At 36.8% G+C, this 15,839-nt stretch overlaps 1 protein-coding gene across 2 annotated transcripts in view; it reads left to right on the top strand.

The window, feature by feature from the left end:
- The first annotated feature begins 1,909 nt into the window (after positions 1–1,909).
- Positions 1,910–15,839, top strand: part of ETV1 (ETS variant transcription factor 1) — a 98,534-nt gene continuing 84,604 nt past the window's right edge. The window contains exons 1-6 of one of the 2 annotated variants that reach the window (XM_055589885.1): positions 1,912–2,889; positions 2,988–3,184; positions 3,318–3,449; positions 4,299–4,386; positions 5,755–5,802; positions 15,021–15,074. In XM_055589885.1, the coding sequence (XP_055445860.1) occupies positions 3,405–3,449; positions 4,299–4,386; positions 5,755–5,802; positions 15,021–15,074 (235 nt within the window). In that variant the 5' untranslated portion in view covers positions 1,912–2,889; positions 2,988–3,184; positions 3,318–3,404. Of the gene's footprint in view, positions 2,890–2,987; positions 3,185–3,317; positions 3,450–4,298; positions 4,387–5,754; positions 5,803–15,020; positions 15,075–15,839 lie in introns of both variants that reach the window. The other variant, XM_055589887.1, reaches the window with a different exon arrangement.

Below are 15,839 nucleotides of genomic sequence, written 5' to 3'. Positions count from 1 at the left end.
CTAGTGTCTCACTAAGTATCACGGCACAAAAAGGACAGAGAGAAAAAGGACAGAAGAGAAAGAGAGGAGGGAGAATAGTCTGAGAGTCCATTTGCTATACAGAAAGATTTATCTCAAAACTGTGTACTCTTTCAACAAAACTGAGCTGTAGCCTGGCTTGAATATGTATCATCATATTCAATTGCTGTTAAGATCACACAGTTAAAAGCTGAGTTCGTTTAAAGAATCCAAAGGGGGAAATATGGAGCCCCTGCAATACGTAATCAAATCCGAGGATTAAGTCTCCGCTTCTGTTGGTCAATCCAGCCTAGGTGGGGAGAAGCGGCAGTGCTTTGGGGTGCCTATGAAAGAGTGAAGTTTTGGGAAATGGAAACTAAAACTGTCAGCCAGCGAAAGCCTGCAGTGTTCGTAAAGGAAACTTTAAAAAATTAATAAACTATGGGATGCATCTAAGGTAGAAATGAACATTACAGAATGTTGTGAAAAAACTGAAATCCATTTTACTGCTTGTCAGTCTAAAAGCAGTGACTTGCAGCAACAAGCAAAAGTTCCTAGTTTGTCTTTAACGCTTTCTCACACCTCTCCTTAAATTCTCTTCCTTTCCTCTTTTGCAGCTCTTCTCATATGCAATGTACCCTGGAATTAACCCCGAGTCTTCCTTTGATTTCTTCCTCCCGCCGCACCCCCCCGCCCCCAACCCCCGCCCTTTATGTTCTAAGACCCAAGCCTACTTTTCCTCATCTTCTAATATTTGTTGGTTGACGGGGCTTGGAGGAGGTAGCGAGGCAGAAAAAAGTTTTGTGGTTTGGAAAACTTGGGCCTTTGTTGTGTCATTTCCCCTACCGCTCCCCGCCCCCACCACGTGACCAAGACAGGCCGGAATTTTGTGAATGGAGCTGAAAGGTGGGTGCAAGGGAAGGAGAAGCTCCGCCTCCTTCCCTAAAGCGGCCAATCTCCTAGCGGAGCGCTGCGGGGTCAGCAATAAACAACAATGGGCTGGGAACAGACGGTACGTTATTGGCTGAGGAGAGAACCTCGCGGGGGCTGAGCCCGAAGCTCCGCCCCCTCCTGTTACCCTGGTTACCCGTCCGGCTCCAGCCACAGAGAAGGTCTTTGGAAACTGTTGCCCAGATTAGAGGGGCTGGGCTATCCAGGGAGTGCTGGGCGGCGGGGCACGCTTGCCGCCTGATTGCACCCTCGGAAAGTACCCGAGAGCCTCACTGTGCCGGCCTTGAAGCCAGGCTGCGCCCAAACCTCTCCCCGGCAGGGGTAAATGTGCAGTTCCCGCTTAAAATACTTGTAGGTGCGCGCCTTAGGACCGGCTAACTCTGAGTCACTGCTTTTAAAGAACTCACGGTGTGTGCCCTTGCTGTCCACAGTTATTGGGTGTTTCCCCAGTGTTAAGGTTTTTAATATTATTATTATTATTAATTAAAAAAAATTGACCCTTGACTTCCATGGGTCCGAAATTGAGTCTTGTGCGCTCATACTGCAGTTTAATATGGCTCCATAATGTTCCATTTAAAGAAAAACTTTCAATTAGAAATTGAGAATTGCAGCACGTTTCCCAACGGGCTGAACAGCTGCCGAAAATTTCCTTTGGTCTTGAGCTCTGGTCGCCACCAGGATCACAAATGAATTTTAACACCGCTGAGTCCCCGGTGTCATTCCGAGGCCTCTCAGCCCCGGTTGGGCCGAGGCTTTCTTAAGTGACTCTTTACAGCTCTAATCCCAGTTGGAGGGTCAGGCAAGTGGTTTCAGAATTGCAGCCCTCCCTTTTTAACGTCCTAGTCATTGTCCTTGAAACCCGACCCCCCTTTTCCCCTCGCCACCAACTCCCGGCTCTAGCAGTTTAAAAACTGGAGAGGAAGTGAAAGCGTCAAGTACAGTAAGTGACACCCTCCTCCTCCGTGTATACATAACAAAAGCTCAGGAAACGTGCGAGTCCCTAGGATATCCGAGCTACCCCAACCCATCTCTGCCTCTCCCCACCTCCACCGGGTACTCGAAACACCTAGTTGCAGTGCACACGTGGGACACATTTTATTTTATACTTTTCCTCACTTAGATAGCTCTGTAGTTCTCTCAGTTCCCTCTCCCAACGCAACTCCTTCTAAAAAGCAATTCCTCTGCTTCTCCCAAGGGCTTTCCCCACAGATCTTACTGTCCCATGAAAGACTGACTTGAGGATGACGTTTTAAAAAAAATGTTTTTGATACATCATAACGGTGATGGTGGGCGTTGAAAAACGGGAAGAGAACTTGGGCCAAAAGCTTAGTAGGAACGAGGCTGTATTGCGAGGTGGGTTCCTTATCAAGTTCAAAGTGGAGGGACTGATGATCTCGAGGGAGGTGAGGTAGGAGACTAAGGACGCACGGTCTTGAAAGATCGCGCTTCAGAGTATGTATCTGACACGAACGAAAGTGCTTTAGGAAAGTGCTTCAGCCCGATAGTGGACCAAACACACCAGTTAGGAGAACTGGCGACTCGATACACACGGCTTCGGTGTCCCCAGGCGCCTTAACAATAAGCAGCGGGTTAGGACGGCAGCCGATTTGCTCCGTGGAGTTTCCAGGCTGTGGTCACAGCGCCGGCAGGCACAGCACCAGCTTGGGCAGAGGGGCGCGGGAGATTCACGAGAAGGGGCAGCGAGCCTCCTGATTGACAGCCCGAAATCTGATCTTGTGAAAGAGACGCGGAGCCAATGGGAGGCAGCGATCCATCAGTTTGGATTGGAGGCCCCTGGAGGAGAAGTAGAGGAAAAACCACCGAATTGAGCTCTGTCAGAGGCGCTTTCGGCTTCCAAGGGGGAAGTGCTGGGCAATAATTAATGTTTTTATTAAAATTGGAGGGAATTTTTTGCAGCCGTTCGCCTAGCGTGGCTTTCAGGTGGGTCTTTCCGACAACTTTTTATGTCTCTCCAGATAATTGCATGGTTGTGGGTTGCAAAAACTATCCTTACGAAAGAGGTGTCTCCGTCTCTTTAGTCCCGTTAGGTGCAAAGCAAGTCTCGCTGATCGCCATTGCTAGTTTTGCACACGTTTGCGAATCAGAGCTGCCCGGGGTACACCGACCGCGCAGGGAAACATCGAGAGTGAAAATAAATACATCGCCTCTTGTTCGAATTTTTGCTACTGAGGAAAATATGTAAATTGTGAACTCTCTTGGCTCTCTTTGGATCCAGGTGAAGGAGGCTGTATAGGGAGGGTTATTTTTGTGAATGGGACTGTCGGAGGATAATTAGCTATGCAAATTCGAGAGCTTCATTCATGATTTTTTTTTTTTTTAAGCCTAAAAGCCATCTTGTTCCCCTCTAGGTTGATAGAAGTCCAGATCCCGAGGAAATCTCCAGCTAAATGCTTAAAATATAAAACACTGAGCTGAGATTTGCGAAGAGCAGCAGAATGGATGGATTTTATGACCAGCAAGTGCCTTACATGGTCACCAATGTGAGTGATCAGTTCGAAAGTTGCTGTTTATAAACTTGACTCCGACGGAGGGGAGAGGGGGGAGGAGGGCGAGTGAGAAGGGAGGGGGGGCAAGGGGGTTGGGACTGCAGATACTTTATCTGCTTTGTTACCACTGTAGGGCGACTCTGCTTCTAGAAGCCCAGTCTTCAAAATGAGCTTACCTTTCAGTGATTTGGATAAGGCATAGTTTTGTTTTTAAGACCCCCCCCCCTTTTTTTTTCTGTTTCAAGTGCTCAAGATGAGTGGAAGAGGAGAAGGAGGGCAGCAGCAGCTGCTGCACTCAAAGTTTTTGGCTGGGTTTGTCTGCCACATTGAAAAGAATGAAGTTGAGACAAATGCTGACACTTTTTTGTTTACATGGGTTTTGTTTCTTTCTTTTTTTTTCTTCTTTCTCATTGTCTCTCTTATATTTTTCATTTCATCACTCTCTTTTTGTTCTTTTTTTAGGGGATTATCTGAGAGAATAAACTTCAACTGTGTTTTAATCTAGCTTCGATCTAGCCTAAAAACGACTTTAAGTGTAATTGCTTAATGTTGTTTTGATGCTGAGATACCATGAATCTATGACTGATACACAGTGTATTCAGATCCGCACAGGGAAGCAACTCTCCCTGGCTGTTGAATTCTCAGCATATGCTTTCACTGTCAAATGAATGCAGAAAATGGATGTTGGGATTGATACCATGGACTTTTATTTTTCTGTTTAAGGAGAGGATCCAGTAGACTTATGTATGCCTGTGTGCATGCATGCATGTGTGTGTGTGTGTGTGTGTGTGTGACATCTGAGGTTTACATTCTTTTAAAAGAATTTTATCTTTCCCTTTGTAGAATCAGCGTGGGAGAAATTGTAACGAGAAACCAACAAATGTCAGGAAAAGAAAATTCATTAACAGAGATCTGGCTCATGATTCAGAAGGTGAGGTTTGATTTAGAGCTGAATTCCCCCTCTTTACCTGTACTTCCCACCCTCATAAAGAAGAGAAGCATTCAGTGTTACCTTGAGAAGAATAAACTTTCACATGACTGCATTTAAGCAAGACTTGTATTTGGAGCAATTAATGTGATGTGACAGTTTGCTGTTTTATGGCCCTGTCACAAACTAATGAAAGAAGGAAATAATAAGAGTGACATCCTTCTTTTAACCATTTTGTGTTTAAATACCTTTGTCCATATGGCGTATAAGTAATCCCATACACTAAGGTAACAATTTGAAAATATCCAACACAGAGGAACAAATTAGACAGCTATGCACGCAGCTTAATTACTGTCTTCTCCTCCATTAGAAGTTGAGCAATATAAGTTCCTGTTTGGTTTCCCATCTCCTTACACTAAGCCATATACTGTTACCAAACTTTTCAGAGATGGTTTTGATGACCACATGGTGTGGTCATAATACCTTGTTTATAGGCCTTTTAAGTGGTCAATGAATCATAATTAAGGCCTAATTAATAATTATAATACATATTTAGGAAATTAAGTTGCAGGTTCTTTCTATGAACTGTTGATAGGAGGTCAATATATTATCAATTATTCCAGCCGTATGGGGGCATTCATAATAAACTTAATAAACTTAGATTTAATTATCAAAGTTCAGTTTGCCATTTAGATTAGGTATATTGAATTCTCAAACTTCTTCAAATCTTCATATAAATAGGAATAAGTTACACATACCTCTCCCTCCCCAGTGACAGGATACACAGTTTTGCACTTAATAATAAGCAGGTGCCTGGGAATTATCTATTTACTTTTGTAAACCTATTAGTGTACAAATTTTCTTCTAAAATCTTGTATTTAATAGTTGTCCCTTTGAGTTTTGAAGCATTGAACATCAAAACATATAGTACTTTGAGAATTATACCATGTCCTATTAAATCTTTGATATAAGATTTGGAAGACAGAAATAAAATGTTATTTAGTCTTTCTGATTTTTCCCCAACACTATTTTAGCAAGACTTGAATATGTTTAAAAAAAGTTTCTGAGGATAGACACACCTTCATCTCAACCTTTTTGAGTTTACTGTAAGTGTGTTGTTTGAGGTCTCTAGGCTTATTTATTAAGCTATGTGTTAAAAGGGGGTAAAAAAGATACTGAGAAGCATTGCTTAGTAGGCATCAAAATGGGCAGGATTATTGGTATAATTAAGTTATGAATCCTCATTTCTTTATTGATGCCCCTCCCCAAATTAAATTGATCTATAGGACTAATTTCATGACAAACATTTCTATTGAATGTTGCCTAAAAGGTTTTCAAATCTTTTGTTTATGTCTTTGACTTGTTTTTTAGAACTCTTTCAAGATCTAAGTCAATTACAGGAAACATGGCTTGCAGAAGGTAAGGCAAAAAATTGCTTTCAAAGGAGGGGAAAAGCAACTCTAGAAGGGAAAGATAAAAAAAAAAAAGTCCTGAACTTGCTGTCTTAATGTTCAGCCCAATTAATTGAGCTCTAAAAGAGCCACCTCATGTGTCATGCATACATTAGAGCCTCTGATGAGTTTGTCTTTGGGGAATCTGGGACTGCACTACCCAGTGTCATCACAAATTACCAGGAGAAATTGCTTCCAGCTCACAATCACATCTGCTTTTGGCAAGAACTAATGCACCAAGACTTCAAGTTCTAAGCCTCTGTTCAGATTTTAATTGCAATTGATCAGGTTTATATTATTGTACCTCGAGAGACCTCCTAGAGCCAGAACCCGGCTTGCTGTTTCCTTTAGAGCAGCGCATATCATTATTTGGTGTTCTGGTGGAGGACTTTTCTGATGGCAGAAATTAGTTTCACTGGGTTCATCAGGACGGGATGCTTCAAGATTTAAGTGCAAGTGTCTTCTTTCCACCTTGCTCACAACACAGAACGTTAGGTGTGTATCCAATGCTAAGGATATCTATGGCTTTAAAATAAATCTTAGGGGGATTGGAAGATTTTTAAAATGTTTTCTGTGTGTTACTATGATGTGATGTTTGTTGAAATTGACTTTTGCTATTTTGTTGCTTGTATTAGGATTTATTTAATGTAGCAAGGAGACATGTAAAGGCATTGCTTTTAATTTTGATTGCTTTTGGATAACATTTTGTGTTGCCATCTATTGTATCTTTTATTGTGTGAAACTTTATTTTATAGAAACAAGGAGATACTGCTTCAGTACAGCTTTATGCAACTTGAGATATGTCTAATGCTGAGGGACTTTTGTTGGTGTCTATAATTTGAAATTTTTCCTTTGGATTTGTTATGCTAAATGTGAAATAATAATTTTATTATTTTATATATCTTGTGGGAAACACAAAGAGAAAAATATAGATATTTAAGCATTGAGTACAGTTGTGTTATTTCTATCTTTACATTATATGGGAAACATGCAATTTTTGGAACAGATTTTTTTAAAGATGGTTCAAAGAAGAGAGAGGGTCTTTAAAATGGAATTGAGCATTGCTGTTGCTACTTGGAGGCAGACTGATGTGGTTTTTCGGTGGTCTTGCTTGTAGTTGATCAAATTGCTGTTAGCATGTAAAATAAGTTTCTTTGTGTTGCTGATATCCTAGTTTTTCCAAAGAGCTCCTACAATCTTTATGAAGCTTTTAAGTTAAATAATAGCTTTTCCAGGAGCTCTTTGAAAGAGTGATTGTACTTGTATGTTAATGAAAATTTTAGTTATATTTAAAGGTCATTTTGCTTGTCTCTGTAAATGAAACTTACTGCAATAGATTACTTATTATTGCAACATAAACCATATATTCAAACATAACTTTCTCAGCAAAATCTGCACAGAGGCTCTTGCATGAACTTTTGTCTGTTAAGTTTTGCAGAGTTGAAGGTTGTAAGAACATTACATTTATGAGGGAATTTATTTGCTTTTCCAAAATACCTTCTAATATCTATTTTAATTGTTCTGGAAGGTTTGTTGGTTCTTAAGATGTTTAAGTCTCACTGATTCCAAGTCACTGCACTTGCTGGCAGATTTTGAATGTGCATAGCAACTCTGTTCCTGGAATTTAAAAATGTGGAACTGTGACAGACTCTTACCATTTTATAATCAGTTTCAGTGCAGTGTTTCACTTTTGACTTGTTTTGTTTCTTTGTTACTCAGATAAGTGATTTGGTAATTTATCTGAGTTTATTTTAAAACTCTGAGCTGAATATTCTTACCTGTGATAATTAACTTAACCTATAAATTGGATCTGAAGATTTAGTTTTCTATAAAATAAACCTAGAAAGTGATTGATGTATTTGAAAGAACATGGACTTTTATTTGGAAAAGAATTTATAAGCTTAAATAAGTTCAGGGATTAATCCTTGGAGTGTTTTATTGAATAACCAGGTGGGCTCCTTTTACAAACCATGAACAAGACTGTATTTTAGAATAATTTAATTCTATGATGATATAAACATTAACAGTAACTTGATTTTTTAAAAATCTAATAGTAAGAAGAAAGGTGAATTTTTCTTTTTATTGTTAATGGGCTGCACATTTATTTTTATTTTTAGCAATTTTATATGATATTTGCATTAGCATTTTAACTTATTCTACATCTTGATCAACATTAGCTGAGATCTCAAAGTTACATTAGTTTACTTGTTGGTAGCTAGATCTGTTCATTTATGTCCTTCTGGACATCCAGAAATTAAAACATTGCCAAGCTGTCAGACTGTGAACCATTTACTTATTTCTTTTCATAATGTTTTATCTCTAAGAAGGATACCATAGAATTTAAGGCATCTTGACCCTTTAAAAAAAAGATCATTAGCAATTAACCAAGTTTCTCCCCTGTGTAAGAATCCCATTGGAAAGTTAAACAGGTCTAAAAATTTATTAGACAGGAAAGTCAAGTCAGTTCTGATGTGTCATAGGAATTTTTAAAAAAATAATCAGAGTCCCTAAATACTTGGGAAACAATACATTCTCTCAGGTTTAATTTGGTTTTTTTCTATAAGACTTTTTATAAAGTAGACCCAAAGTGCACCATGAATTAGTCATAAGTAGATTATTATAGATTATGAAATGTGTTGTATGTCCAAGGAAAAATTTGGAGTAGATAAAGCAGGATTTGTTTGAGGGTGAGATTGGAACCAGTCTTTTTGGTTCACTAAAGTGTTCTCCAAAAATATATATTTCCATTCCCCCCACCCCCCCACCCCCCACCGCAATTTCTGAACAGGGATCAAAAATATGTTTTTGAAGACTATAACTTTATATTAGTACCTCTTTTGAAGTACTAACATTGCAATTTCAAGTTTTGGTTTTTTTAACATATAAGCCACACTTTAATCACATCTCATTCTGAAGAAAATTGAAAAGGTAGTGTCTTCAGTGGCCACAGTAGCAGTTAAAAAATGGAAAATGTGCTTATTTAAAATTTTGCCAAAGCCACTTACTTATGTTGTCATTTTCCATGTACAATTCTTTATTGATTCTTTGACTTTTGAATTAGATTGCCATTGACAGAAAGGCAATTCCAATTATTTGATCCATGGAATAATGAGTTCAAATGTCCATTCTAATAACATCCTGGTAGCATGCTTTTTTAGTGGTGCTTTAAGAAAATGTATCCTAGTAATTCATCGTTAAAATGGAACCTTTTATATGTGGAGGACAGAAATAGAAGGATGTAGAAGTGAGTTAAAAGAGGCTCACGTTTTTAAAAGTTACTCATTAAAGCTTACCTGCTAACACAACTTAGAGAGAAATGATATATTTCATACATAGCTAATATAAATATATAGCAACTTTTGAGCGTTATTTTTGATGTTGGTCTAGATGTCCGCGAGGTTTCCTTTCGTTAGTAGTTTTAAGGAAAAATGTCAACAATGATTCGCTCCTATCAGGGCAGAATGTTTTTCAGTTGTGATGTAAGTTAAATTTCATGCTTCCATGACACTTGAGTCAAAGTTGTATCTCTAAAAATAACTTTTCTACTCTAAAGGTTATTATTACCTCATGCCCTTGTGCAGATAAGCGTTTTCCTTTTGTTTTCTGTGACCTTCCATTAATAATCAGGCTTGCTGAAAAGCAGAGATACCATCGTATCTCCTCAACTTTAGTGGTTGATACTAAATTTATATTCAAAATCATTTATCATGAATTTCTTTAAATGATATGTTGTTACTCAATGTGCATAATGTCACCCTCAATACAAAGCTATTACAATGCATTCATTTTTATTTTTCAAAAATTACACTTTCTTTTTGAAATCAAACATAAATTGGATATGTACTCATTGATTTTTTTTTTTTCCTCCATGTGATGCAGTTAGGAGAAAAGGCTTAAAAACTTGATTATTTGTGTGTTTTTTTTTAAAAAAAAAGAGGAATTGAGAATTAGACATTAAATTACAGAAGTCCATACTATTTCTTAGTGTTGAACAAGAGTCATTGTGAGGGGGCAAAAGGGAGCTACTGCCCATATTTTTCTCGTACCACGAAATACTCTAAACTATGAAACAAAGACTTCTTGTTTGGACCTGACTAAGGGATAGCAGTTGGAATAAACATATTCTATTTTTCAGCATTTATTGACAATATATAAATGTATTTCATCTAGAATCTATTTGCAAAATAGAAATATTTGTTAAAAAAATAAAATTTGGATTTCGTATAGCCTAGATATAGTTTTTTCAGAAGGTCTTAATATATGTTAATAAAACTACTAAGCTAATTCAGTTAAGAAAATATGTACTTTGTTAAATTTCAAAGGAAAACTTTATTCCCTTTGTTGTGCAACATTGTACTTAAAATAATAATAATAACAATAATAATATAAGTCAGCTCTCAGTACCTTATAGAAAATGTTTTGCTAACAGCAACAGCTCTGAGCTAGGCGTAAGTTTTCAGACTTCTATATAAGTTAAAGTTAGGAAATTGAAGTTGATTTAAGGCTAAAAACAACTGAAAGTTACTGTTTTCTTTCTCTTTGAGCATACAGAAAGCATGACTTTATCACTATAAAAGATTTTTCTGCCATGGAAGAATAGCCCCCTTTTTGGGCTGTTTAAATATATTTATACCTCTGCATTAATTAATGCTTATACATTGGTACAATCATTTTAATGTTAAAAGAGGATGTGGTATAAAACCTGGCTTAGAGATTTCATGATTATTTCGTTCCATGGCCTGACGCTTCATTGTAGGATTAAACAAAATACGACTGTGTGAAGGTTGATTTTCTTGTTGTTTTATTTAAAAGAAAATTTAAATTTCTTCAGAGAAACTTGTTTCTTACCCTGTGAGAGGGAAATGCTATGAAGTTAAGCAATAGGCTATTATAATCTTAAAATAAAAAGAGCATTTGAAGAATAAGCAAGAAAAATAAAAGGCATTTCTTGAATGCTTTGTCATTTTTCCCCTTCCTCTTTCCTTCCATCCTTCCTTCATCCATCCATCCATCCATCCATCTGTCTTTCCCTCTTCTTAGTTTTATACATTCAAGTTTCTGTGACAAGTTACCCTATAGAGCAGGATGGATTAAATATATGTAAATGTATATATGGATTTCATTTTGCCATTTATTTAAACATATACCTTGATGGATCTGAGCTGTATTTGAGATAGAGCAGTAAAATTGGTGTGTTTATATTGCAAGTTCAAGTTGACTTGCCTTAACTCTCTGGAAGGGTGTGACATGAAAAGATTGCGGTTGAGCCACATGGCTCATGCTGGACTGTGTTTTTGTGAATGGAGGCAGAACTCCAGTTCTGCCTGCTTGTCTGGAGGAATTGCCGAGAAGATCAGCTGTCTCATTCACGGGCAGAAAGAATGACTCATACATCTTCCGCCTTGTTTGGCTCCAGGTCATTGTTACAGTGGATAGAACTGGTTTTAATTAAATATTAACCCCTTTTCAACTTTACATTTGTTTCATTTGTAAGTTTTCCACTTTTTCCCTAGCTTTAAAAGAAAACCCGACAGGCGCCTAGTTTGTAAGAATAAGACGGTTTTTCCTTGTCTGCAGCCAAACTTGGAAAATATTTCAACATTCACCTTTTCTTAAGTAATGATTACTGCTTTATTTGAACGTTAAAAGCAAGCACAAAAGAGAGACAAACTGTTTAAAAATTGTCTGCTCTCCACCTCACCCCCTTGCCTAGGCAATGTTAGTTAAGAAAGTATATATGAAAATTCAAAATAAGGATTAATGATTCTGTGACATCAAGGTTGTGGTTAATATTTTCATGATTTTCTTTCTCATAATATATATTGCAATGTAATAAAAAAGAGAAGGAGAGAGGGGGGAAGAAAAAAACAACTTTCGATGATAATCTAGGTAAAGCAAGTAGCTGAGAGTGCACATACTATGCTTTTAAAGCCGAAGTCCTGAGACTTGATGGCAGCTTGTCTATTAATGTGCAAGGAACTGACAGAGCGCTCCAGCTATTACCAATAAAATCCACATGCTTCATCTTCTTGAAAGCCTTTTATTGGTCTTTTGGTATATACTTTCTCTTCCCCTTTCTTACTCTTCCCCTTCCTCTTTAATTACAGAGTGTGGGAAAACATTTTCATTCCCCAAAGGTGATTATTCCAAGCATAGTTTATAATAGATAGTAGTAAAATAACTATATATATATATATATTTAGGTTGGCCTCTATTGTTAAATTTTCCTCTTTGGAGTGGGTATGGCTTGCCACAAATTTTCAGGCAGCTGTAGTTTGCTACTTCATAGAATTTTCGTGAATGGAGGCAAAAAAGGAAATGTATGATATGAGTGTGGCAATACTTTGTCATATTTTCCTTGCCCAGATCCAACTTGTGTTTTTCGTTAACTGCTTTCCTTTGACTCTAACTTGAAATTAGAGATAGACTGAAGCCTTTGTCTATTTAAGTGGCATGCTGCTTCATTTGGTCTATTCGGTTTCTTAAGATTAGCTTCTGTGAAACTGTGAGTCATATGTTTTTTGTTAAAATTCTGTAATATGTTCAGGCATAAGTGTGAAGTATTTATTCAGTATGTTAAGGAGTTAGACTAGAAATAGCAATTCTTATTCTTTTTACAAAATTGTTAGTATGTAGCTATTTTCTGTCTCTGTGAGGTATAACTTCTGATTTCTTCTCTTCCCAGAGTTTTGCCTCTGCGCCCTCCGCTCTCAACAACTTACCCCCTGACCCGCACCCCACACATATGCCAACATATACTACTTATCCATCAGTTATTTTTATACCTTTCTTGCAGTGATATATATCATGGAGTTGCAAATTTGGCTTATGATAGTAAGAAAAAAAAAAGTTTGGCCTTTAGGACATTCATACCAGCATATTCTGTTACAAATATATTTGTTACTCACTTGCTATTTTTAACTATTCTTGTAAAGAAATATTACATTTTTATTAGATTCTTGTAAATGTTGGCTTTTTAAAAGCGTAGCAATTGCTGTGGTTGATAACTTCGCATCTCAATGGTTATCTCTGTTTAGCTGTGAATTTAGAGCAAAACCCAAAATGTGTAGATATGATAGAAAAAATGTATAGAGTTTGATTCTGTCTGCCCACTGTCATTTATTAAATACATATTTAAAACATTTTTGTACTTCTTTTGGTGAAAACACTTACTTTAAAGGGCATTCCTCTACATAATTTGTGAGTCTTTGAGAAAAATGAGGCTTACTGCAATGTCAAAAAATGATTATAACTAAGAGAGTACTAATGTACAAATTTTAGCTGTGATTTTTTTTCCATATCCAATCTAATTCATTAGAAGTAAAAATATTAAACTTGCATTATAGTAATTTGAGGAGTACTTCGTGTGTGAAAGGAAAAAAATTGTGGGTGGTGGAGGCTGGGAAAGAAGAAAATATGTAACATTTTTGAGTATCTGATATTGTGACTGGCATTGTGTTTAAACTATTTCATTTAGTCTTCATGAAAAATATGTATTATCACTGTTAAACTGATGAGTAAAATGGAGTTCAAAGAGATTAAATAATGTTGCACAGTTTACACAGCAGAGCACAGAAAAATGATTTGAAAGTTGCTTGATTTGGTTAACCTTGGTATCAGATGTTAGTGGAACCTGAAGAAAATACACCTTTTCCTCCAGTACAGGCTGGTGAAACAGGCATCAGTTCTAATTTGGAAAAAAAGTTCTTAATTTGTCTCGTTTCCTTTAGTGGCAGGGGATGTAGTTTATCTGTAATAAACTTAAGTATTGGTGAACAGAAGAAAGTTGTTAGAAAATAGTTGAATGTCCTGCTGCATATATTTTGGCAATTTGCAAGATTATCATTTATTCTGCTCTTGAAATACAACAAATTTTTTTCAAAAGATATGTTTTTTTAAAATCCTATTACATAAGCTGACACACCAGACATTTGAATTGTGTGTATGTTGTATTACTTTCTTATATAGAATTTTTTAAATATCGAATTTCTCTTTATATGGATTTTTTTCTTAACTCTATTGCCAACCTAAAACTTTTTCAACAAAGACTGATTATTTTCACAGAATAGGTACTTAAAAAAAAATTACATCTGTTTTAATATGACTTGATTAGATAAGTTTCAGGATTAGGTAATATTAGTTAAATAATACTAGCTGATCAGATTATACCTAAAGTTAACTAGGATGATAACTCATTATATTTTTGCCAAATTAAAAGTGACCCCACTTTTATGTAGTTTGTATGTGTGTAATTGTGCATATTTTTGTGTGTATATGGAAACTTGTTTTTGTAATATTATGTCAATTTGGAATAGGTTATTTTGATGCCTGAATTAACTGTGATAAAAATATTCTAGAAGTAAAATATATACTTCTGTTTTGATTGCTGGATACATTAAGTTCTTGCTATATTCATTGTTTTATTCCTTTACTAAAGACAGGGAAGTCATTTGATATTAAGACTGATGAAATAGTGATATTCTTTTTGTTAGTGTTGAATGGTCACCTGGAAAATATTGTGAATAAAAATATGAGGTTTATTTTTGTTAATTGTTATTTTTATGATTGTCACCATAATCATGGAGATATAATATTTTATTCCATATGACCAAAATCAATGACGGTCTTTCATGTAAAAAACATCATCACGTATTTTGGCCAAATTTAGGGCAAATGTTAATTATGGTAGTCTAGCAGTAGGCCAAACACATCAAAAACAGACATTTCTGAAAGGCAAGAGGGGTTTGTGAAATAACTACACATCGTTTGAAAGAATTCTGTGATAAATGTAAATGGGCTGTTTAAACATCGGCAGTAGGTGAATTGAAATACTTCTTACTCCATTCTTGCAAAAAAAAAAAACACTGCAGCTAATAGAATTCCTGTAGCTGCTTTTATTTTCATGTTTCTTTTATTTCCATGTGGCGAGTAAAATGCAGAGGAACTACAACTGCCACCGTTTTATTTCTGATATATGTGTTTGCTGGTTGACATTGATCATTGCTTCTATTTCCCTTCCCGAATTTTGGTGTCAATACCATTTGAAATAGGAGCTCACTGGCAAATAATCGTAGATTTGGTCTCAACCTAAAAAAAAATCTCCCATGAGAGATTTTACTTGACATTCTTTACGCTTTGGCAGTTTCTCTCTTAATTTTTTTTTTTTTTTTTCATTTTTCCCTTCAGCTCAGGTACCTGACAATGATGAGCAGTTTGTGCCAGACTACCAGGCTGAAAGTTGTAAGTACAGTATGACTTATCTCTTGGATTTGTCTTTGTTTCCTCCTTTGATTCTTTCTGTGTGCTTGGTCTCCTCTTCCAGTGTCTGTTCTTGGTACTTTTCAGCTTACAGTCATGAGGTAACTGTATTTGTCAGGGTGTACAGCAGAATTCCTCTGTGATCTGAACAGAGCTTGGGGAAACTGGCTGGACTAAAAGAGGACCCTGTTCCCTATTTGGTTAATATCCTTGGAGGAGAAACAGGGTGCCATCCATGAATGCTCAGGTGTTTACTTTCAGCTTTTCAGTGGGTCCACCAGGAAAAGTCTGAATACCGATGGCAGACAGTCAGTAGTTAAAATCCTGACGAGATTTGTTGTATGACGTAAAAATCTTGGAACAAGCATTCTTTGGCTTATTGTATTATTTTACATTAATGAGCATTCACTTGCTCGGATTTCATTTTTATCTTCATTATTTGCTTCCTGGATGGACACAGTGACACAAATGAAAGTTGCCATTGGCTTCCCTTAGAGTCCCTTCATGTTTCTTTCCCTGAGCCTCACTCCAGGGCCTTTCAGAGGATGCAAGAGAACTGATTCAGGGGTTCTACCCTCTAATCGCCCAATGAGCATTTTGCCTGTATAAGCATGGTTGCCTCAGAGTTTACTTCTCATATTTATGGTTTGCCTCTATTAGCAAACTGCAGCTATTGGCCTGAGAATAGGAATAGTAAAGAAAAAGGTGTAAATGCCATCCTGATTTTAAAACTGATCTAATACATTT

Source organism: Bubalus kerabau, chromosome 8, assembly GCF_029407905.1.
Source record: "Bubalus kerabau isolate K-KA32 ecotype Philippines breed swamp buffalo chromosome 8, PCC_UOA_SB_1v2, whole genome shotgun sequence".
NCBI classification, from domain to species: Eukaryota; Metazoa; Chordata; class Mammalia; order Artiodactyla; family Bovidae; genus Bubalus; species Bubalus kerabau.
This window is presented reverse-complemented; position numbering and strand designations above follow the sequence as displayed.